Source organism: Mercenaria mercenaria, unplaced genomic scaffold (assembly GCF_021730395.1).
Source record: "Mercenaria mercenaria strain notata unplaced genomic scaffold, MADL_Memer_1 contig_4158, whole genome shotgun sequence".
Classification (NCBI taxonomy): domain Eukaryota; kingdom Metazoa; phylum Mollusca; class Bivalvia; order Venerida; family Veneridae; genus Mercenaria; species Mercenaria mercenaria.
The window spans coordinates 34,527-62,076 of record NW_026462366.1 but is presented as its reverse complement, the minus strand read 5'-3'; the positions used below and the strand labels follow the sequence as shown (position 1 = coordinate 62,076).

Below are 27,550 nucleotides of genomic sequence, written 5' to 3'. Positions count from 1 at the left end.
GATGCAGTCTGTAATTTTGTTATGCGCAAGTCTAGTGTCCTTCCTCTGAACTTGATGTTTTGCTAGAATCTGACGGAAGGTAGCTGGGTCCAATACTTGTGAAGACTCACTTTTCTCTTGTTGCGTACACTTGCTAGACTGCGTCGCACGAAGCCGAGCAGCCTGTTGAGTTTAAATAATCTTTGTACAATTACGTTTCACATAAGTACTTTTTCAGAAGAAGAAAATGGCAGAGAAAGACGGCATAAAGACAGACAAGGCAGCCTATCTAGACTTCGAAAGTAAAAAAAAACCAAGTCAAGTATGTACATTTAGTAGAATAAATTTTTAAAAGAAGAAAATAATTTGCCCAAACGTCCTTCCCTTTGCCCTTTCTTTCTTTCTTTTTGTTTATCTTTATCAAAAAAAGTGAACAACAACAACAATATAGTACTTGGATGTCCCCCTAGAAAAAACAGCTTCCGTCATATTATTGCTGTACCAACGATAGCCTTAAATGTTTCTATTTCCAATTTGAAATTATCTTTTGGATGCTTGTATATTATACTGTTCATTTGTCAGAAGTAGGAATCAGTGTTTTGAACAATTATGTCAATTTTATTCATCACAGGCTCTAACTGGCAAGGATACTCAAAGTCCAAAAGAATTACCTAAAGGTGAGCAAATGTATCAATTATTTGTACACAAAATGATAACTATGTGATTATTTCTAAATGCTATTCGTTCCTTGATCTTCAACCAACTTTGTTCGCTCAGCAGAAATTACACAAAACTAAGTATCAAGAGTTTGCTAGTTTGATTCCTCTACGATGGTTTGACACTCGTGACTGTTTGACCGTAGATTACATTTATTCTGAAACCATGTGATTAGAATCAATGTTTTGTTTTAAAGCTGCAGGTACAACAGCACGACATGCGACTGTTTCAAAACACAACATTTCAAGGTAAGAGAAATAAAATTTAACTAAATTCTGCCTGTAAATGTTTGTCTTGTTACATTAGTTTCCAATTGTATACTGGCTTATCTTGACTTTGTCTCATTTGAATATTTATCCTCCAGGACAGACATGTACATAAGTGATCGCTGTTATATGTGTTTGTTTTTTCCGATCCTTTTTAAATATAATAGTATACCTAGTCACCAGGTAGATTTAAATTAATTGAACCGTAACAATTTATTCTTGGTGAATGTTTTAGCTGCGACAGTCTCAAGTTACTTTATCTGTGTCGCTTCAAGTACATGAAGTACATGACCCTCAGTAGGTCTCTTATGTTGAAAGAAAAAGGAAACACTGATATTTCATACGTTCTAGTGCATTTCGGTTTCATTGTTATCCATAAAAATTTGTATAGTTGATAATTTTATTATTATGTGCGTTAGTTTTCTAATACAAGTCTTTCCATTGTAGCGATTTTTTTCTCATTTTTTAGGGCAAATATGTATGATATTGGGTTTTAACGGCCTCAGTGCTTTTCCCTTTAAAACCTAAATAGAATATAATGGTATTTTTATGAGCAGAGTATCAATCACTTTACATGGTATCTGATTTATTTCAATGTTACTAAGGCAACAGCGATGTTTAAAATATCATATATATTTTGCTTTTACACGTATATTTTTTTTTGAAAAAATTATCTTTTTCGTTTACTGTAGCTTCAAAATATTATAATTCTAAAGCAAGTTATTTCATTTATTTAAACACGTATCAAAGCTTCGAATATAACTGTTACTCTTTATCTGACTTTTCATGAAGCAATCTTTGGGCTTGTAATTATCAATATGACGGACACCACACCCAGTCACATCATACTGACACCGGGCTAACCAGTCCTAGCAATACCCTCTTAATGCTGAGCGCCAAGAGAGGAAGCTGCTAGTACCATTTTTTACGTCTTTGGTATGACGAGGCCGGGGATCGAACCCACGACCTCCCGTACTCGAATCGAAGCGGACGCTCTACCACTAGGCTACCGAGGAGGTTATTAAAAATAAAAAAAGGTACACTGAGTGCGCTACAAAATAGGTCTGGACCTCATCATTAGCTCATATAAATTGATTATTTAACTAGATCAAAGAAATATAAAATATTACGTTACTGTGTTATAAATTTCAATTTTATAGGTTTGTTTACGAAATAATAGAAGTATCCGCTAAAGCCACGGCTTTCATATTTTCTCCGACTTCCCAAAATAGATTTAAATTTATAATACAGTAACCTAATCAAAAGAATCCACCAACGTGGTAGGTGTCTGATTAAACACAAATCTAGAAATTAGCGCGCCGCTGATATTTGTGGCCAAACAACACAGCCTCTTTGGTAATTTGATTTGTAAATAGCTCTTAAAATCCCTAACATTATAACATATATGATGAAAAACTAAGGCCAAACTTACGTTTTGTACCCGACTTTTGTGTAGTACAAAACATGATGACAGAACTTGAATTTGCTGCCAAGTTGAGTTTTACCCGAAATGCAGTTACTAGTCGGATACCCGTCGTTAGACCTGGGTTAAAGTTATTGACAGACAATAATGCCACTTGAAAGGAGAAATAGTTACCCGTTTCCTCGACGATCTGATTCATTAACATTCCGTTTCAAATGCTTGATTTAAGCGCCGAAATCAAAATGTCGTTCGCAAACGCGGGTAGGATAAAATGTTATATTTCACTAGATCAACTAAAAGACTTTTTTTATTTATTTACTTAAATTGCCTTAATAAAGATAGATCACAGAAGTGATAGTTTGGAAGAAGTAGAGGCTATTAGAAACACGTGACTGGTGACATCAAACACGTGGTAAAGTTTTACGCCATAGACACATTACTCGTTGCATCCCAAATCTCGCGGCATTCGAATATGAAATGCCTTTACTCAAAATTACTAAAAGAGAAGGAGTGATAGAGTTAGATAACTTAATGTTATTTTGCCATATATACAAATGTACATCAATTATTGTCATGATTGGAGCATATGTTTGACCTACCGATGTTTCATGGTTTTTAATTGTTTAAGCCAAGGAAATATCAAGCATTTTCTTGGAAAGGTTGTGTAGCCTTATATATTATTCTTTTTTTTTTTCAAATCAAGACCCGAGTCTCCTCAAACGCCGTATAAAGAGACAGATACCTCATCGTCATCAGAAGAAAACAGGTTTGCACAAATTCTTATTCAAGCCAGTTCTGTGACTTTAGGCAGATATTATTTGAACATAAGTTCTTAACATCGACTGACTTCAGGAGATAAACATTTCACCCAGGTGTTATGAACTTCGATAATGGTGTTTCAGAAACAGACGAACGCACAGGCGGGCGGTAGTTAAAACGTTACAAAAATGATACCATATTTCCCGGACTAAATATATCTATGTTCGCTATATACATATTTCAATAAGCCAAACGAATGAATTTTATGAAAGATGGTTATGTCTTCGATTACCGAACACATGTAGTGATTTGTATTAAATATATCTTCGATTATCAAACATATAAAGTAACATATGCATTAATAAATCTTCGATTATTGAACACACATTTTGAAATCTGTACTAAATATGTCTTCAATTATTGGACATATCAGTGTAATTAAATACAAAATCAGTGCGATATTCAAATATAGTTTGTCTTTTACATCGGACAAACGTCATTGAAAATAATTATTTGTATGTGATCCTCGAACAGAAATATAAACAATCATAACACAAATGTGTCCGATTATTGAACATAATGTAAAATCTAGCATAGACACAAATCTTCTGCCATAAATAATGTTGGTTTTCATTGATTGTTCAGATACAGATACGGACTGCTACTATACCTTTGTTTGTTTCTGTCACCTTCAGGACCGAACAGCATTCTGGCTGCGGTATTTCCAAGACGGACACGAGAATAAGACAGGAAAGGTAACTGCTTAGTCATACTGAAATCACTCCATGTTTGATAATACCATAGAATTGCTACCAGTTACTAAATTATCTTGGAACTTGTATGAATATCGTAATTTAGTTCTCTAGAAATTTAAAATTTGGCTATATGAACACATTTTACAAATAGGAATTATACAAATAGGAATACTGCGTTAAAGGAACATGGCTTTCCCTGTTGAATATTCATCCTTGCTCAAACCTTTCCCTTCGACCTTATGCACTACAAAACTATTTCCGTGTTTTGACTTCTTGTCTAACTGCAATAAAAGACCACGTACAAAAGTATTGCTCCAAAGTATATGACAACTCGAGTGGGATGTGAATGTATATTTTTAGGTCCGACGACAATTCTAGAGATGTTAATAATAAGTTAATAAACAAGCACTAGAAATGTTCGACTATCAGATTTTTGTACTCTATATACTAATTTACCACATAATCTCATAAAAGATAAACTGGTAGCTTTAACTGAGACAACATTTGCAGGAGAAAACGTTGATTATCTGGCATGTAATGGAACTAGAGCATTTTTGCCAACAATAAATTTAAAAGATACACCATTTGGAGTTGTAATCAGGTTTGAGAAGAAGCTCCAAAGTTTCTGTTACATAACATATTTATTAAATTTGACAATAAAACTTATAGACAACTAATTGGTATCCTAATTGGGACTATTTTCGCTCCACTCATTGCTGATTTATTATTATACTGTTATGAGCTAGATTTCATGCTCAGTTTGTCCATTGAAACACATTTCGATATTATTGAAGCTTTTAATGGAGCCTAAATTTACCTTGATGATAATTTAAATATTGACAACCTATACTTTTCAAAAATGGTGAAACACATGTATCTAAAAGAGTTACAGCTTAGCATGGCTAATACTTCAGATTAAGAAGAGTCATTTTTGTACTTAAATTTATCTGTTGTAAATGGTAATAAAGAAACAAAAATGCATGATAAAAGAGACGATTTTAATTTTGAAATTGTCAGCTTCCCCCACCTTGATGGAGATGCCCCTCGATCGACCTCATATGGTGTATACATTTCGCAACTTATACGTTTTGCAAGAGCTTGCTCAAAGTTAGAGGATTTTAATGGTAGAAATCTTCATATCACCAAAACAATATTACAACATGGTTACCGATATCATAAACTACGGAAAGCTTTCACTAAATTTTACTACAGATCGTCTGAACTTTTAAACAAATATAACAAAAACCTTAAAACACTTTTAAAACTTGGTCTTACATATCCGGTATATTAAGAAGTTGTAGTTTATAAAATTCGAAAAATTAAACATACTGCTTATTTTAATCAAATATTTGCAAAATGTGTCAAAAAATTATCAAAAGAGGATATAATGCGAAAATCGTTAAACACAGTGCATGTTTGGTGATTGACCCCTCTACAGTTAATCGCTACGCTTTCCCTTTTTATACCGTATTCCTGAATGTGTTTGTTTTGTCCTTGTGTGTTTATTGTGTGTGTATGCGTATATGTGTGTGTGTATATGTGTGTGTGCGTATGCGTGTGTGTGTGCGTTTTGGAGGCTGCGTTTTTGGAACGTGGCTTTCCCTGATGGATATTTGGATATTCTTCCTTGTTTTGATGCTGCGATGACTAAGAAAGTGTAATACTCCTCGATATTGTTCTCCTAAATCCTATGAAAAAGGACGAAGGGATTGGAATTTTGTCATGCAGCTTACTTAGTCGTGCCCTTGAAAGTTAAGCTCTTGATGCTCTAACTTCAGATAAGTTCTTGAGTACGTTGGTAAAATTATATCTTAGATCGACCATAGTTTTATGTTTCACTTTATATAATCTGGTATTTTGTCTCTTATGTTAGAGCTTTTCTCAGCGGGGAGTGATTTTACTTACACTGTCATGTCTATCTTGTTGAAAATAGGGTCAGTTGGCATGCCCTAAACACGTTTAGACCCCTAGTTTCCTTTTATAGGGTACTGGCCGTTCCAATGCGGTGCCACTATTTTTCACTTGTTTTCAGTCCGTATCGTAATTTGTGTTGTATATGCTGTTGTGTGTGTGTGTGCGCGCGTGCGTGCGTGCACGCGACATTGTAGGCATACTGCGCTAAAGGCACGTGTCTTTCCATTTTGAATATTTTTCCTTTCTTCTTTGAAGCAACGTGTCTACAATAATTTTCCGTTACAGCTTCTTTTTGTTGTGGGCCTACTTTGAGATGCATGACTTTATGGCTGTTTTTTGGGTGCTCTATACTTCATGAAAATCTACCCTTACATCTTATCTTTTAAATATATATGTTCTTAGGCTGGGTACGTTAGTACCTCTGTTTACAAATTCTTGTTGTTCAAGAGCTATGTTTACTATTATAATTGTTATTGTTGTTTTATCCTATATATTGTGACGGATAAAAACGTATTTTTACAGCATCACACGAGCCTTTGAAAGTGAATTGCTTGCTAAGATAGAGGAGGTATCATGTCGAAAGAACACGTGAGTAAATATCATTATTTTTACATTTACACGATATTCCTCGTTTGTAAATATGAGACAGCTACAGACAAGCTGTGCAATTAGATAAGTTTAAACTGTAAATAAGTTTGATTATGTAGGATGAACAAAAATTCGTATCGTATGTGCTGAGATTATTTCTAATGAATTTAACTTACAATAAGATAAAAAGTTATCTAAATTATTCATAAAATATCGCAGTCATAATTGTATCTAATGGAGATGCTTTAGTATCTTCATTTAACAGTTGGTTGCAGTGATTTAGAGCCCCACTGAGAAGAAATATATATTACCAAATGGTAGTAAGCGTTAGTATTCACAACGGCCTTGAGTGGTCATCTTGACCTTGTATACAGGAAAACAATAATATTGTCCTAATTACCAGTTAGTTTTGCCAGTAAAGTACTTTCAACTTTGAAGAGAACTCTTATCTAATCAAGTCTTTTAAGTCAAGTCAATAATAGTAATGAAATACATTTATGAAAATTCCTATACGTTTCTAAACATATGTTGATAACAATGTATAGAAAATTCTATAAAGACCTTAGATGTAATTTTATTCATTTTACAAACTTTGCCCACTTGGAAAAAAAGTCAGAAATATCTATAGTAAACGAAGGACCTGTAAACGAACGACCTGTGCTATAAGGCAAATGGAAACATTTGCTAAAGGACTTTCCTGGACAAGTTAACATTTCAAAATATACTTTTTTGTAATTTTAAAGGTATTGCCAAACATAACCAATAAGTGTTACAAGTTTGGATCATCAAATATTGTTTTTGAAACTAGAAGTGCATGCATGCTACACCACGGATTAATTTCTCCAACGCTCAATACCATTAAATATCAAAAGAAGAGCAAATGACCTATTCAGTATGCTTACAGAAGTTGGTCACATAAAGAAATGGACGTCTTCAAAAGGCCAATGTGCTTAATAAGTACTGAGAAGGAGAATGTTCTATCGATTGAAGAAGACGTACTGGAGCAAATATCGAGAATAGATTGTCCATTGGTTATAATTGCCATTGTTGGACTTTACCGAACAGGGAAGTCTTACCTAATGAATAGGTTAGCACAGGCAGATGAAGGTGAGTACATTGTTTAACATTATAGACAAAAAATTGATCCAACGCTATCAGATAAACTTTTATGCTCACTGCTCATCCAAACTATAGGTCTGTGATAAGATTTTAGTACAGGTGAATAATACGATGTAAAAGGTCCTATGTGAAACATTCAACTGAAACATGTTCTCCCTATAAAAAATGTCAGAATTACTCGTAACGTGGGATGTATATTCCATATATGGAACTCCCTTAACGTTTCTGCAAATCGCTTGAGTTGAGTGCAGATTGAGGCCACCAGAACTAAATATAGAAACGAAGCTCTTTAACTGAATTCTTCTGGATTCCCGCAAAACTCAGTTCTGTTGCCCACTTTAACATAAAATAAGCGCAAAAATGATTTTCTGCGAAACAGTACTTGATTGATCTGCGTTAATCTTTGTCTGTAGCATCACAAGATAGACCTAAATTGTTCAATAATTGTTGATAATCATATTGTACACTCCCAGCTATTGTGTTCTGTGAAAAATAAATACATAAGGTTATTTTCACTGTATTTGATATTTCAAACTTAATATCCCTCTTTTTCAGGGTTTGCCCTTGGCAATACCGTTCAGTCGAAAACAAAGGGCATATGGGTCTGGTGTCGTATTCATCCTAAAAAACCGAACACCGTCTTAGTTTTGCTTGACACTGAAGGACTTGGTGATGTTAAAAAGGTTATGTATCCAACCTCCGAAGAAAAGAGGTTTATTAGTACTGCTTTGCTCATGTCGCTCCAGTCGGTGTGTTGGTCGCTTTTTGTTTCTGATCAATTACTTTAAGAACTGTCAATGTCACAAAATGAGAATATTATATATCCTTACCGACGCTCGAAATAATGTCAGTAGCCGATGTCACATTAGTCTTAGGACTAAAATGGTTTCCTATCAATACCTGCAGATTATCTGAGCCTACTGCTGTCAGACTTCATAAAATGATTGTCCGTGGTATTTAAACAACTTTCATCGTGTTAGTTGTTAGTAGGGCATTAAAAAGTACAAGTTTTCCGATCAATAATCAGGGAATGTCAAGGCCAGCATAAGTCAAATTTCAAAGGATATTTAATTTTGAACCGTAGATGTTTCCTTTTATTATGGATATTCTAGGACTATGGTAAACAATTGTTATTATTAATTTTGTATAAAAGATAAAAATTTTGGCACGCTTGAGGGAATTTAATGTATTTCAAGCGGTTCTTTTATACAAGACAAATATCAAACAGCCCTTATGAATGTGGGATGAATCGTCTTTAAAGATAGCTCAAGTTTAGCTCAGTAAATTTGTTATTGTCTGCTTCTGTAGTTAGTGCTTATCAAACGAACACTTCTTTCGCTTTCATAATGAAATACATAGATTATCATTATGGCTTTAATAAATAGGGTAAGTGCGGAGTTGGCATGACCTAAACGCGTTTAAACCCCCAGTTTCCTTTATATAGGTTACTGACCGTTCGAAGGCGGTGCCCCTATTTTCAACTGGTTGTTTTGTCTATCTTGTATTGTCTGTTGCGTATGTTTTCTTGTTTGTATTAAGCGTTTGTCCTCCGCCTCCCTCCCCTTATTGTTCGCTCCTTTCCCTTGCATTTACGCTACTTTTTGCATCCCCTCCCCCTTTACTTTAGTAAGTTATTGTGGCTCTCCTTTGTTTTGGCAGCCGAATCCTAAGACGTTACTTTATTGTTTTTTTCCTACTTATGTGGGTGCGTTTGTATACTTGTGAGACTATAACGGTGCCCTACAGTTTTCTTATGTGTTGTTTGTTCGTTTTTTCTATCTAATTCAGTTGATCATAGTTGTATTTTTATCTTTGGTACATGAGTGTCTACGCTATTGTGTTTTCGTTGTAGTGCGACTGTTTCTAAAGAACATGGCATTCCCTTATACATTCGTCCTTGTTCAACTTACCCTTCGGGTTCCTTACACCCCGCCCCCCCCCCCCTCCCCCAACCCCACGACTCCATTTCGCCCTTTACTATTTCCTTCTCCTCTATCAATATTAAGCATGAATTAATATGTACTTGTTGGTTGTTTGAAGCAACCCGTCTGAAATATTTTTCCATTACAGCTTCTTTTTGTTGTTGGCAAATGCTTGGCTCTGGGGCTGTGTTTTTGGTGTTCTGTGCTTCCGAGAAATCTACCCTTACCTATTATCTTTTAAACAAACACTCAAAATAACACTTAGTATGAAGTATTTGTGATTTTCAATAAATTACAATGTATGTTAATAATTATGATTGGGCAAAAACGTGTAATCACCAAAACCTAGTGACTTATTTTACCTCCACCTAAACTTCATGAAAATCAATCTGATAATACGAGTATAAAGTAACTAATACTAGCTACACTACAAGACGACAGCTGAACAATTTAGGCTCTGCAGTGAAAAATACTACTTGTAAAATTTAAAGTGATAAGTTGAAACAGCCAAAGTTTAAGAATAGTAGATATGAAGCTATGAACATAACTGTTGATAGAAGTGATATTTAATTGATATTAAATTAATTAACATATATTGTCATATATTTAACTTACGTCTTGTCTCTTTTTAACAGGGAGATCCCAACCACGACAACCGAATTTTCACTTTAGCCGTTTTGCTTTGCAACACTCTTGTCTACAATACGAAGGGTGCATTTGACCAGGATGCTGTAAATAAACTAACGTATCCTTAATTGCAAAGTTAATGTAATCACTACAGTCCAAGGCTTTACATTTCAGTGTACCTGGTAATAGTTATTTCGATTCAACTCGGCTATACGGCTGTGTTAGCCTACTATTACATTCCCGTAACGTTTTGAAACCTCACACCCGAACCATAAGTGAAGAGAGAGTACTCAGTCTTGAGAAATATAATATCTTAAAATTGATTATGTAGACGAAGGTTATGCAATTTAAATATATTTTTCATATTTTCATAATAAATCATGAATATGCTATAGATAAAACATAATAATTTGATTTCATCCCTTTATGTTATTCTCAGTTTACAATAACTGCACATTTTTATGATGAAAGTTTTTGCGCCATTTTTTAAGTATTGTATACTTAGTATATAAAAGGTAAGATCACTTTTACTGGTCTGAACTACGGTGCTCCGTTTGGAAAATCGTGACTTTTCATTTAACAATAAACCGCGAAGCACGATGGTACGATGACGAAAACGCAATGACGCGATGGCACGATGATGAAACAACGATGGTACGATGGTGAAAACGCGATAACATTGTGATGAAATCGCGATGGTACGGTGGTAAAATGTCCGTGTAATATCGCGTTTTCATAATCGTACCGTCGCGTTTCCACCATTGCACCATCGAGCCATCGCGTTTTTATCATCGTACCATTGTGCCATCGCGTTTTCACCATCCTACCATCTCGTTTCCGCCATCATGCCATCTCGTTATCACCATCGTACCATCGTGGTTTCACCATCGTACCATCGCGTTTTCACCTTCGTACCATCGCGTTTTCACTATCGTACCATCGCGTTTTCACCATAATGCCATTGTGTTATCACCATCATACCATCGTGGTTTCACCATCGTACCATCGCGTTTTTACCATCGTACCACAGCTTTCCGATTAGAAATGGTAGTCTCGTGCATTTGTATCTTTATCAACAATAGATGAATATATCTCAATGTATTTTGTAAGAAGAATTTTACCATTTAGATTCTGCTGTTTAGCCAAATGTTTTACGAAATGTTCAGTGTTCTGTTCTTGAAACTGTGAAATTTCGTCAAGGCCACGTTCTTTGTAGTTTGTGTATGCATGAAAGTAATATAAAGCTGGATGTAATAGTAACATGGTACTATTTAAACTCAGCTTATTCTTGTTAGGATGTAGAAGGTACATAGTGCAATGTGAAAATGAGATTGTATCAAACCTGTATTTTACTGACACATATACTATACAACTGCACATGACCACCGAAAGGCGATGGTGAAAATGCGATGGTACGATGGTGATAACACGATGGTACGATGGTGAAAACGCGATGACACAATAGTGTAAATGCGAAGGTACGATGGTGAAAACGCAATGACACGATAGTGTAAACGCGAAGGCACGATGGGGAAAACGCGAAGGCACGATGGTGATAATATGATGGTACGATGATGAAAACGCAATGGTACGGTGATACGATGGTGAAAACGTGATGGTGCGATGATGAAAATGCGATATTACATTGACATTTCACCATCGTACCATCGCATCATCGCAATTTCATTATCGTGCCATCGCGTTTTCATCATCGTACCATCGATGTTTCATCATCGTGCCATCGCACAATTGCATTATTACCATAGTACCATCGTACATCGCGGTTTAGGATCGAATAAAAAGTCACGATAGTCCAAATGGAACAACGTAATGAACCTATTTATTAACGAAATTGGACTAAAGTCACGCTCAAAATGGCTACGGATCAATCAAACTTATGTGCATGTTCAAAAGTTATACCCCTGTCACACATACGGTGCGGATAGCTACGTCTAGCCACGGATAGAAACGTAGTAATACGTATAGATCCGTACCTGAGTTGTACCTCAAAGAAGTAATCCGTATCAATCCGTACCAATACTTGGTTAAAACATATTCAAGACTTGGCTCAAACTTGCAAGTTTTTCCAACTTTTGAACATGCACGAATGTTTGAGCGATCCGTTGCCATTTGAACGTGACTTTAGTCCAACTTGGTTGAAAGTTATATTTCCATAGTTAAACGTACTAAATGTAGTTAACCGTACTGAAACGTACCTTGCCGTAGTTTAACATGATGTCAAAGATATTCGTAATGAAAACGCTGGCTACACGTGGCCTATTAATATGAAACCTGCCGCAAACATAGTCAAGCGTATTGATCCGTAGCTGTACGTAGTTATCCGAGGCTGCCCGTACTTAAGAATAGATCAACGTAGTTCACCGTAGACCCGTCCACGCGCTGGGCAATTTGCCAGGCGCAGTGAAACGTAGTTTAACGTAGTACGCCGCACCTGTCCGTACTATCTGTTATATCCCCTACGGACCGATCCCATCCGCACCGTACCTCAGCGCACGGAAATATCCGTATGTGTGACTGTAGCTTTAGAGAAACTTGCAAGTTTTGGATAAGTCTTGAATACGTTTTGACCGAGTGTTCGCATGGATTGATACGAATTACTACTTTGAGGTACGGATCGATACGGATTTACGCCGACACGATGTATGTTTTTATTGCCTGATTTCAATGGCAAATAAATGTTACGCCTTAATGTGGTGTAGGTAAAGTTGTGGTTTTTTATTCCATTATACTAAAAAAAAATGATAAGAACTCAAGTTTTTGAGTAATTGTCAACAGTCATAAACTAAATAAAGGTATCCTCTTAAAATCACTTGATTGAAGATGATGCAGTTACTTGCATTGCACGCAAACGAAATTGTACCATCCACAACTTCTGTTGAATAGATAACAGAAAGGTGGCACTATTTTTCTTGTCGGCATATCGTCCCCTTGATTCCACAAGGCCGTAACTAGCTTTTTGGTAGTTTTTGGAAATGACGTATATAGATTTGCGTGTTAATGTCTACACTACTTACAACCTTGTTGTACTAAAATTAAGCCTATCTTATGACACTAAAATGACAATTTTCGCAAAATGAACATTCAGCATTGTTGAAATAAGGCGGGGATATACTTATCAGATTTCAAGATCATTTCGTGGAATTGTTCTTCAGGTGTCAATTTACCAAGAATTGATCAAACACTTCCATTTCAAAACGTACCTACTTGGATGAGGTCGTTCCTTACAGTATTTACATCGAAACTAATCTTACTAGGTTAGTAGACTTGATGTGAAATGTGCAAGCCAAGCTCGTTAGTAATGCTTAACGCTTTGTCGTAACTGGTCTGGTATATTGCGGTGGTGAATAGTTCGTTTAAGTTCTCTCTACTTATATAATAATTTATAATGCGAAGATGTATCCTCTTGGATCTCACGTATGAACTGTTCTGAATTTAATCACATCCCCCAGCTAGCTTACGGAAGGTCGGTGGTTCTACCCAGGTGCCCGCCCGTGATGAAATAATGCATGGAAGGGGCAGCTTGGGTCTTCCTCCACCTTTAAAGCTGGAAAGTAGCCATATGATTATAATTGTGTCGAGTCGAAAATACGTTAAACCCAATAAAAAACCTGCTTACAAAATTCCAAAATAACTCCATCCTAACGTTCCAGTTCGTCTAAACAGACGTTCGTTAGAGCTGGAAATAGAAAACCTTCAAACAAACATCTATTCTTCACCCGTAGTTCATATTTATAAATAATTTAGAAAAAAAAAGCTCCTTGTGTCCGACAGTCTACCATAATATTCCAATAATTCTGATTTTTAAAAAAGAACAACCCTTTCAGAGTATATTTGTCGCCTAGTTAACAGCTGTTCGGATTTCAAAATTATTTTACAGAAATCTAAACAAACATGACTGTTATGTGGATGCTTGTTTTCAATACATCTTCTCCTCTGAATATGCAAGGCACTATCCAGTGTAATTTGGCAAAAATATTTCTTGCATGCCGCTCAACCAAAATTGATACCTAGGTGAGTAGTAGAAAATCAAGAGAGCGATCTAGACTCTGTGTTAATTCAGTTCAGATCTAAATGAATAATGTACTAATATCACGAAGACTACCTCGCATAACATGTAAAGGGATTCCCAGTCTCGCTTACTTGAGATTTAGGACAAAATGTTATACTGTTTTAAGAATCCCACTTAAATACAAACACAGTCAATTTATGACAAAATATCAATTTCCAGTGCAAAGTAAGTAATGGATGGTTGTTAGATTCATAAAGCTGTTATTTGCCACAGACAGTATCAATAAATTTCGTTGGAGGTTTATATATATTGTAAAATATGGACCACATCAAAAGCGTAAACTTTACGGCCTGTTTAATGAAAGATAATGAAAACCATTAAGTTTTGATCGTCTTTTATAGCAAATAATTGTCCGTAAGTATTTACATAACACTAAAAATGTTCCTTATTTTTATACATGTATTTATAACCCCACAAACGAAGATTGTGGGGGGTATATAGGAGTGGACTTGTCTATCGGTCGGCCTGTCGGTCTGTTGGTTTTCATGGTTTCCGGACAACATATGAAAGGCTTGACATATTTTGATAAATTTTGGTACACAGGTATAGCATCATAAAATACTGGTCATGTTCGACTTTGCCTACAAATCACCAGTTTTACGTACTTATATTGCCACTTTACAACTTAAAATTTGCCAAACTCATAGTTTCCGAACAATAACTCAAGTTGAGAATGCTTCAAAATGGAAAACAAAAAGGTTGGAGTTACCGTGCATTTAAGATATATATATATGATATTAAAAAGATTAAAAGCTGATTAAACTTATATATCTTTAGCTTTTTTTATTTCTATTGATACTTGCTAGAATACATAAGTGCTATGTTGAAAACTTTTATTTTAGTTCTAGGTTTTCATTATATCAGTCAGAAAAATACCAGAAAAAAACCTAATCGACTTTAATCTTTACCCTGCTAAATCTCTAAAATGGACTGATCCGTCATTCAATATGGGAAATATTATTTATTATTCCAAGGGGTGTTCACTGAAAATTTACTGACTGAAACAGTGTGGACCATGATCAGCCTGCATGGATGTGCAGACAGATCTTGGTCTGCACTGGTCGCAAAAGCAGAATAACTTGCCGCCAGCAGACTAAAGGTTAATAGGTATTTGAAATTACCGATCACTATCCCCATTGTGCATTTTGTAACAGATCAAGGCAGATGCTAGCAAAAAGTAAATATGATTGTTTCGCTACAAGTAGAATCTGCTTCATTACATTATTGGTCATATTTTGATGATTTAGCATTTATTTTTGGGATAAAGTTTGTTTGGAAGAATTATTTAATGATTTTTTTTTCAAAACGGCAGATATCAAGAGAAACACGCCCGTAGATCCTTAAATTTCAAGGGAAGAGGTGGTCTAGTGGTTAAGGTGTCGGCCGCTTGGGTCACGACCATGACTTCTCATATGACACCAGTACTGTTTTTTTCCAGAAAGCGGACTCGAGAGTGGTTACAATAAGCTTGAAACTGTCATCACAGTCAAGCTTAAACAAATTAGTATAAACTAAATATTTCAGTATCAAATTTCAAAGAACACACTGAGTAATAAAAACGTTAAAATGAACGTTAAATCAGAAAAAGCTCAGTTATTGAACAAAACAAAGATGCTCTTTAAATTTCATATTACAGTTTCATCAGCAAGATGTTGATATTAATTTTTTTTTCTCTGAAGTGAGTTGTTTCCTGCCGATATAAGACAAAAGTGTTGTTGTCCTTGACAGTAGCGTTCACAGGTTTGTTACCAAAATGTCAAGAAACATACGTTTTGATGGTCGATGTGATGAAAATAATGAAGCTCTCAAAGCAGTTCTTCCAGAATTCGTCCTCTGTCTAAGAGACTTCCATTTCTCGCTTTTTGTAGACGGAGTGGGAATGCTGACGGAGGACGAATATCTTGCATACTGTTTAAAGCATGAAGAAAATATGGATGAAAGTTATAACAAACCAATACAGTGTATTCGAGACTTCTTTTCGAGCAAAAAATGCTTCACGCTGCCATTTCCATGTGACGGAGATACTCTTGCAAAGCTTGAAACTCGCAAATTTGATCAACTTTCCAAGAGCTTTCAAGAAGCAACTGCCCGTTTTGTATCTTATATCTACAGCAAAGATCCAAAGGAACTCATTGTGAGCAAACCCGTAAACGGAAAAAGTATGCTCTTATCTATCCAACGATATATTATAATCTTTGTATCTTTTTACATTTTACGTTATCAGAAATGACCATGTTTTATATTGTATATTATACACTTAATAAAAGGACTCGGCACCACATGGAATTGCGTGTAACTAATGTAGTTTTGCTTTCTCGGATCATTTCGTTCAAAGATGCAGATTTAGATTAAACACCGATTTTCAAAACTTCACAAGACAAAAACACAAATAAGAAAGGAAAGTTTGTGTTTTTGATCTTGTGCTAGACTGATTTAAAAATTACAGCTTAAAGCAAGTTTTCATAATGGAAGTCTATGGGAAAATCACAGTTTCAGTGACATTTTCGCAAATATAAAATTTCTAAAGTATAGAAGTTGTAAACTGTCAATTTGTCAAAGAAAATGTGTAGGTTCGTGTGCTTAGTTTTGAGATAATTGCCCATGATTTAAAAGATCCACAAATTTCAAGCGGATTTGAAAGAACTACTGGTGCAAAACTACTTAAAATCCTTTTGAAAAGGCATGTGAAATATTTTAAATTATTTTGTTCTTGAATGTAAAACGCGTAAACACACACATTTTGTGTTTATATTACCGTTTCCTAAATTAAAAATTCCATTTTAGAAAGTTATTATATATATAAATAGAAAATATGTACGAATAACAATAATGACGACTTGAATTTAAGGCAAACGGAATGTTTAATTAAGGAATTATACAAACGCTATCAAATACATGGCGTATCAATTAATCCTTAGCTCTTTTATCAGAAACAAACACTACAATAGCTGGCAGCTTTAAACAACTCGTGTCTTTTTCCTGGTGGTTTATGCAATCTTGAAACAATCCTAGTGCATTATATCATAATGATAAAATCTGTAAAAATATACTTTGGTAGCAAAGAATACAAGCAAGAAGAATAATAGCAGATTGAGTCTGTTCATGAGAGGCAATGAAATGTGCAACACCTCTTACGCCCCCTAGCACCTGCAACTTATGCCGAACTCTATTATACTTATGTTGAATGGACTCCATGCTCCTTAAGAACCAGAAAATATAACAACACTGAATCCAAGTACGGGGAGACTTTTAATAGCCACCTCAGGGCACTTAAAGATTGCTGTTGTGATAGTTTATAAAATCTGTAAAAAGATCTTTTGGAAGCAAAGAATGCAAACAAGGAAATAATAGCAAACTCGGTTTGATTGGGTCTGTTCATGATAGATATTAAAATGTGCAACACTTCTCATGCCCACTATCACCGGCTTGAGCGGAACTCTATTACACATATGTTGAATGAACTCCATGATCCCAAAGGACCAGAAAATATAACAACACTAAATCCAAATACGGGGAGGGAGACTTTTTACAGCCGCCACGCGGAATAAACATAAAACTCATTTTGATCGCCGTCTTCGTTTTATATAATTGGTCCAATATTGATCAACGAATTTCATTTTCAGAAAAAAAAGACTTAAAACCAGGTCCAAAAACAAAACTTTTGTTAAACTGTTCCTGAATTAAGTTTCCCTTGCTTAGAAGCAGTACGTTATTAAATTGAAGTCAAACTAAAAGTTAATTTAACTTGATCATAAACAAATGTTTTATCCAGTAAACTTGATCTATTACACTCATCAAGGTACACTTTGTTTGGACCAGGACACAAGACAAAAATAGTTACATTATGAATCTTTGTAATTCAAGTTTATGTTTCATATTTACTAATTAAGGATGGATTCTTCATGTCATAGTTTTGGTCAGTTTACAACGACTTTTACATGCTTTTCTAAATGCCCATATAGCTATGCGAAAAAAAGATATGCCTATGTAGTAAAATTTTTAAACGGACATGTATACTGACTACCAACTGAACAGAATATGAATCATCACTAGTGAGTCTTCATTAAAGTCAAATTTGCTGTCAAAACGGACAACAAAAATTAGTACCTTCTGTTTACCGTACAATCAATAGCAATGTTTTGTTTACCGTGCAATCTCTAGCATTGTTTACTGTTCAGTCTTTTACGTCATGCACTGTCCAACATCGTTTTTGTTTACCGTACAATTTGTAGTATTTCTTACCGTGCAATCGTAAATGTTATATTTTAACATTTTGGTTCATATCAGCAAATACAATGTAAGAAAGCCGTAGAAAAAAAGAAATATCTTTGTAAAACAAGAGAAATATGCAATAAACTAAGTTCTTTAACTAGTGACTATTACAACATGTTTTTGTGTCATATTCTTCAGTGTTTGAAGTTCTAACGACAAAGTATGTTGAAGCGCTTAAAAATAATGCAGTACCAAATGTAGACGATGCTTTTACTGCCGTGGCTAAAAAAGAAAATGCTAGAATGGCTGCTGAAGCATTAGAAATATTTGAATCTCAGATGAAATCAGTTGAGCTACCAATACCAACAGGTACATTGGGAGATCTTTACAGAAACGCTCAGCAACTGGCGTTGAACTACTTGAACCCAAAAGTTGTGCTTGATGGAAACAACATCTGTAAAAATAAAACAAAGGTATGTTTCACTTGATTGATGTAATGAAGGACTGTATTGATAACAGTATTGTGATGAGGTGGTACAAGTTCAGAGATTCCTTTTAAGAAATAAATCAATCATTTAGTGATACTAATTTACTCGAAGTATTTCATTAAGCTTACCAAAAAAAATCAGTTACTATCCTAACCAGGTGTATGTAGATTTCCGATCGGATTGTGCAAATTACAAAATACAATATAAGAAACTTACTGTTCACCTTATTACAGTTGATGAAATGTAGGCATAAAAAACGTTTACTCGCAATTTTACCACACGTACATTATCATACGCTGTCAGAAAAAAATAGATCGCATTTCAATCTTTTATTTTCTTTTTATTGGCATTTATCAAGAAAGGTCTATACTAATATCTAAAATGATAAAATTAAATACAATGAACATTAGTACGTATAATGATTAGTAATTCAAGACATAAATAAAATCAATTTAACTTTCTTTATTTCAAACCCGCTGGCAAGCATGATTTAGTTTTAATGCCAGGTATTGTTAATGCTTTTGATAGATTATCACGGCTAAAAATATATTCCACTCTGAAATTGTTTCATTGTGTTTCACATAATTTGATGATAGTGTATGTCTTTTGTGTGTTTATAGATATAATATTTTTTTTGGACAGAAATTTCATTGATATTTATGATACGACCTCTGCACTATATATACTTGATGACATTTCCAGCAAGGTCTTTTTAGAACACCATCATCAGATGGTGGGCTATTCAAATCACTCTGCGTCCGTGGTCCGTCGTCCTTCCGTCCGTCCGTCCGTCCATTAACAATTTCTCGTTATTGCATCTCCTCAGAAACTACCAGGGGGATTTTGACTAAAGTTTGTCAGAATGATGTATTGGTACCCTAGTTGTGTCTCCCTGAAAATCAGACTGGTTCAACAATTTTTGAGTGAGTTATGGCCCTTTGTTTATTTTTAAAATTTACAAAGATTTATATAGGGAAAAACTTTGAAAATCCTCTTGTCCAAAACCATAGGGCCTAGGGCTTTGATATTTGGTATGTAGCATTATCTAGTGGTTCTCTACAAAGATTGTTCAAATTATTTCCCTGGGGTCAAATATTGCCCCGCCCCGGGGGTCACATGGTTTATATAGACTTATATAGGGAAAAACTTTGAAACTTTCCTTGTCCAAACCACAAAGCATAGGGCTTTGATACTTGCAATGTAGCATCATCTGGTGGTTCTCTACCAAGTTTGTTCAAATTATCTCCCAAGGGTCAAATATGGCCCCGCCCCAGGGGTCACATTGTTCATATAGACTTATATAGGGAAAAACTTTTAAAAACTTCTTGTCCATAACCTACAACATTCAAATTTGGACCACATGTATAGTTTTGAGTGGCAAGATGAACCTTAACATGAGTTGACCTTGATCTTGACCTAGTGACCTACTTTCACATTTCTGTAGCTACAGTATTCAAATTTGGACCACATGCATAGTTTTGTGTACCGAAATAAACTTTGACCTTGACATTGACCTAGTGACCTACTTTCACATTTCTCAAGCTACGACCTTCAAATTTGAACCGCATGCATACTTTTGTATACTGATATGTACTTTGATCTTGAGATTGACCTAGTGACCTATTTTCACATTTTTGAAGCTACAGGCTTCAAATTTGGACCACATGCACAGTTTTGTGTTCTGAATTGAACTTGGATTCTGATTTTTACCTAGTATCTACTTTTCTTAAACTACAGCCTTCAAATTTGAAGCAATGCATAGTTTTGTGTACCGAAATGAACTTATTTCTTGAAATTGATCAAGTGACCTACTTTCACATTTCTCAAGCTACAGCTTTCAAATTTAGACCACATGCATGGACCACATGCATGGACCACATGCACAGTGTTGTGTATCAAAATGAAATTTGACCTTGATTTTGACCTTGAGCTAGTCATGAAATTTGGAACATTCAAAAATGGCTCAATGGTGGGCGCCAAGATCACTCTGTGATCTCTTGTTTGTATAACTGATATCACATTAGTAAATTATCCGGTCTGAAATAAATTTTGAAGATGTGCAACAATATGATATACGATATATCATGTAGGAAAATTGCTAATAAAAACTGTAAAAAGTTCCTTCAGAGGCATAGAATAGCACAATTATAGCAGATTCGGTTTTATTGAGTCTGTTCATGAGAGGTAATGAAATGTGCAACACCTCTTACGCCCACTAGCACTGGCTTAAGTGAAACTCTATTAAACATCTATTGAATGGACATTATGATCCCAAAGGACCAGAAAATATAACAAGACTGAATCCAAGAACGGGGAGACATTTTACAGCCCCACAATCCCCCCCCCCCCCCCCCCCCCCCACACACACACACACGGCACTGTTGTGATAGTTTAAAGAATCTGTAAAAAAGATCCTTTGGAAGCAGAATAATGGCAGAGTGTGTTCATGAGAGGTAATGTAATGTAGAACATCTCTCACGCATCTCTCCTAACCCCCACCCCCCTCCCCCTAGCATAAACGGAACTTTATTACACAACTATTAGATCAAGTGTATTATTACACTAAAACACATTCATTCATCTTATACTGTGTGTCTTTTTAAATAGCTCCGCCAAGCTGAATAAAAAACACTTTTGTCCTATCCCGTCCGTCCCGAACTGTTTACTTTAATTATCAAAGTAGCCTAAAGAGATGAGGTATTGAAACTTAAAATGACCTTAAGGATCATCAACTAAGTTCATATGCAAGATTTCATAACTTTGAGCTTTCTTTTCTAGAATTATTTCACTTATTTACTACAAAAAATGTTCCGTCTCATCCTTTTTCTTTTGAATATCTCAGAAACCGACAAAAATACAAAAATACCATTTTGAAACTTACAAAATTTGTTCACGGTTTTTCTCTAAACAAATAACCCGTCCCGTCATGTTTTGTTGTATTTATTACAAAACTCTGGATTGAAACAGATTTTATTTAGAAACTTAAAAATATACTATTTGGATACCCGGTTTCATAGCTCTGGCTTTTCTTTTGATATTTTCTTTGTAAGCACTCTAAACATGTCAAGTCTTATAACCTTTACATAGCTTTCCTGACCATCTCTGAAACCGATACAAATATTTTTGGACTAAAACATGCTTTAAGGAAGTTTATATAGCAGGTCATATGACTCTGACTTTTCTTTTGTCAATATTTTGTCCATATTTGCACTCCTAAAACGTCCAGTCCAGTCTGTTCAAAATCGTTTTCCTGGAACCAATACAGATATTATTTTGAAACTTAAAAACAAGACATTTTTACCATCCAGCGAAACAGATATAAAATTTAAGCTTAAACCAGTCATTTATGATCATAAGACATGTTGGAGCTTAACATTAACCTTTGGAACCATACAGCAAGTTGACATGACAAGTCCGATTAAGCTGGTAGCTTTTTTAGTTAAATTTTCTCCCTTTTTATACACCTTTTTGAACATTAAAAAGGGACTTTAATGTTTCTTAAATCAGTGATAGATTGCAATGTGAGAAAGTGTAGAGCACAAGAATCATACCTACATTTTGATACGTTTAAAAGTATTGCATTTTTGATAAACATCTTATTATTATATAAATAAAACTTTGACTTTATTTCTGGAAATTTAAAGTTACTTGATGCAGTGAAAGATAGCAATGATACACAGTGGAATTTCTTTGTCTGCTGTTATCATTGTATCCCTTTTTGCTTTACATTTATTTGTTGTTGTTGAGTTTTTCAAATAATAAACATTCTAGACGACACCTTTCAATACACTTAAAGAACTCGAGTGTAACTTGATAGAATGAAATATTGCAATGAGAAATAGTGAAAGCATGGGAGATACAACTATGTCATGTTGGGCGACAAATGCTTTTCCTAATTCATTTGCCTCATGGCTACGAATATTTATTCCTGCAGTTTTCATCTTCTTTTTTTTTTTGCTTTATTGAAAAAAAAACTGAATTAAATCTGTTAACAATACAGTGGCTTAATAGTCGAATAGCAAATTTATTTGTTTGATTTGTTCTATTACTGGTGACATTTAAAGAAAGTATATGTATTTTTCTTTTCTTTGACAAAGCCAAGCTGATCTTGACAGATTTATATGAAATCAGGAAATCTCAAAGTACAATGTTAAAAACATTAATTTGAGAATGCAAGTCAATTACAGAATATGCTAATAATTTTCCATTGAAGAAAAAAGTTCAATATATTTCTATCGTTAAGTTACATTGTCTATGCCTGCTTAATTCCTGCAAATGATTATGTCTGTCAAATGTTTTGTGCCCGCTGAAGAAGTTGATAAATTTCAGTTGAAAATGGACAACATCTGGAATAAAAAGAAGGAAGAAAATACTAAGAAGTTACGAGATTTATGCGAGATCACTGTACAACAGAAGAATGAAGCTATTCTTGCACCAGACATCAAAAATAAAGCATACCATAAGGCCGGAGGATTTAGACACTACAAACGTGATATTGAGCAAATGAGGGAAGAATACTTTCATACACTTAATGATTTCGATGAGCATGAGGTTAGTTATATACAATACATTTAAGCTTAACAAGAATTCTAGGCCATATCTAATATACTTGAATCAAACTTGTAAGAAATAGCGATGCCACAGCATTATTAAAACAGTCGCAGAGTAAATGAGAACGTGACCCGGTAGCTCAGTCGGTAGAGCATCGATACGGTATGACGCTGACTCGGGTTCGAGTCCCGATATGGCTCTATTTTTCCTCAGTCTGTGACAGATTATTTCTAATTTATAGGGTCTGTAAAATTTCAAGTTTCAACCTTGTTCAACACAAGAAGATGCTATCCCTAACAAATAATATAAAAAGTGAAAGTATAAAAAAGACAAAAGGCACATTCAAAAATCGCAGTCACCCATATATGGAAATACAATGTATAGGTACGTGCAAATATATACATGTTCGCAAAAGACTTAGCACATGTTTACATCAACGCAAATGAATTCAACAATGATAATCACAGAAGTAACAAACAACAGTGCAACCCTTTGGAATGGTCAGTGGAAAAGCGCCTACTTGGCAGTTTAAATTGGTTTAGTATAGTGCCACAAATCCGCTCTATAACATATAGTAAGTTAAAAGAATGTTGCATATCAGAGAAAACAATGAATGAAAACTATATACCTTACAACTACATTGGATCCACAAAAGATACAATAACAAAAAATCTAACCAAAGGTTATGAGAAACTAAATGTTCAAACAGTGACAAAATGTCAAAGAAATTTATTGTTTTGATTTGATGCTATACTTGAAAAAAAGCTTTTTAAGCCAATAATGCTCGGGTTAGAGCGGCCTCACTAGATCACATCTCACAGCACGCAGACGGACACATAACCAACACACACACCTACACATACCCAAAGCAAACACATGAGGACAAACCGAACAAATAAAGGAACACAGTGGGACAAAGAATTGAAACGGTCAGTGGCAAAATCACCAAAAGTGGGGAGGGAGGCTAAAACTAGTTTACGGTGCACCTAACCCCACTCTTACCCCAACCAAGTCACAGGGCAGTGTAAATAAAAGCTTTACATTCAAGCAATGGCAATAGTAAATTCTTTCTTCAAAATACGTATATAATGAAGGTGTCAGATGATAATTATTTTATTACGTACTTTATGTACAGGGACTGAAGCATATTTTTGTGGAATATCTGGGTACCCTTTTTTAACTGTCGAAAAGTAACTCTAATTGTTGAGGAAGAAGATGTTGATCAACTTTTATAAAACTGAATACGAGTAACAAAAAATTCAAAAACAACACATTTCCGAGTTGTAAGAGCATATGCCTATGCATTTTCTCGGCGACATTATTTGACACAAAAAGCTTCCATGGATTCAACAGTCAAACAACTTTCATCAAAAACAACTTTAAGGACGCTCGCTACAGTTTCGTAATTTTTTTCCCAATAATAGATTTTGATGAAATGTTCTGTATTACAAGATCATGTTATGATGTATTGAAAAATAAAATAAAAATGCTAGGTCACCAGCTTTGTTTCAATTTTATTTGCCACTAGATATGATGCTATTTTTAACATTTTTCAAAATTTCTATACCCCTAAAATATATTTCAGTAAGGTACAATAACCGGCATAAATTTGATATATTAGCATTTTTATAACGGAAACAATATATCTATTTGAAACATGCTCAGAAAAATCAAAAGAAAATGATTTTGTAAAAAAAGGGAATACTTGTTGAGCAGACCCAAGGGGTATTTTTGCATATTTTTTGGCAATTTTAAGTTGGTATTTCTGCTATTTTATCGAGTTTCACATAATAGAATTAAATCAAACTCTGCACATACGTTTGGTATTGTCTACCTAATCTAACACAAAAAGAAAATTCATAGATCACCATATTAGATTTGGCTTAAATCAAATTACAGCGAGATGGGATGTGGCGGGCATTTATACAACGCAGGCTGGTAGGAAATACGTCATCAGTTTTTATTTCAAACAAGGCCATATATTTAGCTAAACTCTTGACAGTATTCTGTATTTGTCCACAGCTTAAAATCTGGAAAGTAGATCCCTCGGAAGCACCGAGAACAAGGCAAATAGTGAAAATTTCAGACTCGGTTTGATTGAGTCTGTTCATGGGCAGTAATGGAAAAAGCAACACTGCCCACGCCCCCTAGCATAGACATTAAGTCATAGACATTTAACAAGAGGATTAAATGACCCAAGGTCGCTCACCTCAGTAACATTTGGAATAAACTCGCTGAAAGTATGACTGTAGAAACTTTATTTTCTGTATTTCTATAGGAAGAAATTATTTCGGCTCCCGCATCCTTTACCTTTAATATATTGATCTTAGAAGCAATAAGTGTTATCCACCCCATTTAGCCATTCATCTCACTAGGTTTGAACAATGCAGGTTAAAGGCTTCTGGACAAATGCTACGGAAACTCTTTCAGTGTTTTAGCAAATGATTTATAGATATATCAAATTACCAAACGGCAGATTTCTTAATAAGCTGATTTTTACGTGTTTCTGAAGTTTTTAGATGTCATAGAATAATGTAAGTTTCCGCATTACTCCGAACAAAACCCATAGTTAACGAATACGGATGTACGGTATGGGTACGGTACGGAATTAGAAACCGCTGTGACTAAAAACAGAGCTGGTGCGCCTGTGATATAGTACAGACTCCGGTATATACCCGGTTAACTTAATTTAAACGAAAATATCTTAAATGTATATATTTTGTAACCATAGTGATACTAACCCTAACCTTTAGTCAGTATATTATGCATATTGTACACAAACTTGCGTGATTTTTCCGTGCGCGGCTAGTTGACAACCATTCCGGTCATGCGCAGAACGGCTGCACAATCTCTGTCATTAGAAACATCGATTAGGAATAACCAAATTGGCACGGTGTTGCGGTAAATATCGGCCCGTCCGGAAAAACTGTCGCGAGCGCCTTTAAAGCATTGTGTTGGCAGAGCGTTTAGAAAATGAAGCGTTCTTACAAGTAGTGGAGGATGGCACTCTAAAACACTTTTTCTCTTTTTTGTCTATATAAAGCCGCCATCTTGGATTGGGTCCAGTCAGTATTCAGGATGGGACTCATTTGAACGAAATGACATATAATTAACCGCCATTTTAGAATATGGAATAATGAAAAGATAGCAAACAATACTGCTCTGTTCATTTTTTATCATTTCTTTTTACCAATAGCATTTCAAAATACATTACAATATTTAAATATACTCAATATCCATACGGGTAAGATATACGCCCATTTCTTAGTCTCTTATCAAACACAGTCCCGTGCTTTTTCGTTTGCGTCATAGTTACAAGTCTAGCTCGTTCACGGTCTCGACATATTTTTTGAGAATCTGTCACAGTTACGACTCGGTTTAGTGGGCCAATAATCATGTCCTTATTGGTTTCAAAATTGATTGATATTTTATTTTTAAAATTCAGAGTGATACATTTTATTTTACAGCGAGTTTATTCTTTGTTCTAATAGGAAATATTTTAAATAATTAAAATCTTAATGTGTATATACCATTATAGACCATATATAGCTACGAAATCTTACTTTTCATCCGTATGTAAGCACGTTGTTTAAACTTTATAACATCCAAATGTATTTTAGACAATTAATTATGCCACCCGACACCCACCACCGCCACCCGCCACCTCTACTTCCACCACCACCACCACCACCGCCGCCAACCACCACCACCGCCACCCGCCACAGCCGCCACAGCCACCACTACCACCCGCCACCCACCACCACCACCGCCATAGTCACCGGCCACCACCACCACCAACAACATCACCACCACCCGCCACCACCACCAACCGCCACCACCACCACCGCCACCCGCCACCGCCACCACCCCGCCCTTCGCCACCGCCACCACCATCGCCAACAACACCACCATCCACCACCTCCAACCGCCACCCGCCACTGCCACGCACCACCGCCGCCGCCGCCACCCGCCAACCTATTTGCCGCATTATCCGAATAATATCGGATAAGAAATGAAACCCTACTCACTTTAAATTTCCCAATCAGACTTTCAGCGCTTTGATACTACCCATACAGACTTTCAGCGCTTTGATACAACCCATACAGACTTTCAGCGCTTTGATACTACCCATACAGACTT

At 35.3% G+C, this 27,550-nt stretch overlaps 1 protein-coding gene across 1 annotated transcript; it reads left to right on the top strand.

Annotated features, from left to right (window-relative positions):
• Positions 1-207: 207 nt before the first annotated feature.
• Positions 208-27,426, top strand: LOC128553667 (guanylate-binding protein 1-like). The gene is made up of 12 exons (XM_053534839.1): positions 208-301; positions 611-656; positions 893-944; positions 3,089-3,151; positions 3,840-3,899; positions 7,306-7,508; positions 8,076-8,203; positions 10,078-10,187; positions 15,888-16,318; positions 18,570-18,844; positions 23,189-23,410; positions 27,031-27,426. Exons 1-12 carry the CDS (start codon positions 227-229, stop codon positions 27,424-27,426), a joined length of 2,061 nt encoding a protein of 686 aa, XP_053390814.1. The 5' UTR covers positions 208-226.
• Positions 27,427-27,550: the final 124 nt, after the last annotated feature.

Excerpts from the sequence above, each read along its gene's own strand:
- LOC128553667 (XM_053534839.1), top strand. The coding sequence starts at position 227 with ATGGCAGAGAAAGACGGCATAAAGACAGACAAGGCAGCCTATCTAGAC. Across the intron at positions 945-3,088 it reads TCAAAACACAACATTTCAAG|ACCCGAGTCTCCTCAAACGC; the intron begins GTAAGAGAAATA and ends TTTCAAATCAAG. Across the intron at positions 3,152-3,839 it reads TCGTCATCAGAAGAAAACAG|GACCGAACAGCATTCTGGCT; the intron begins GTTTGCACAAAT and ends TGTCACCTTCAG.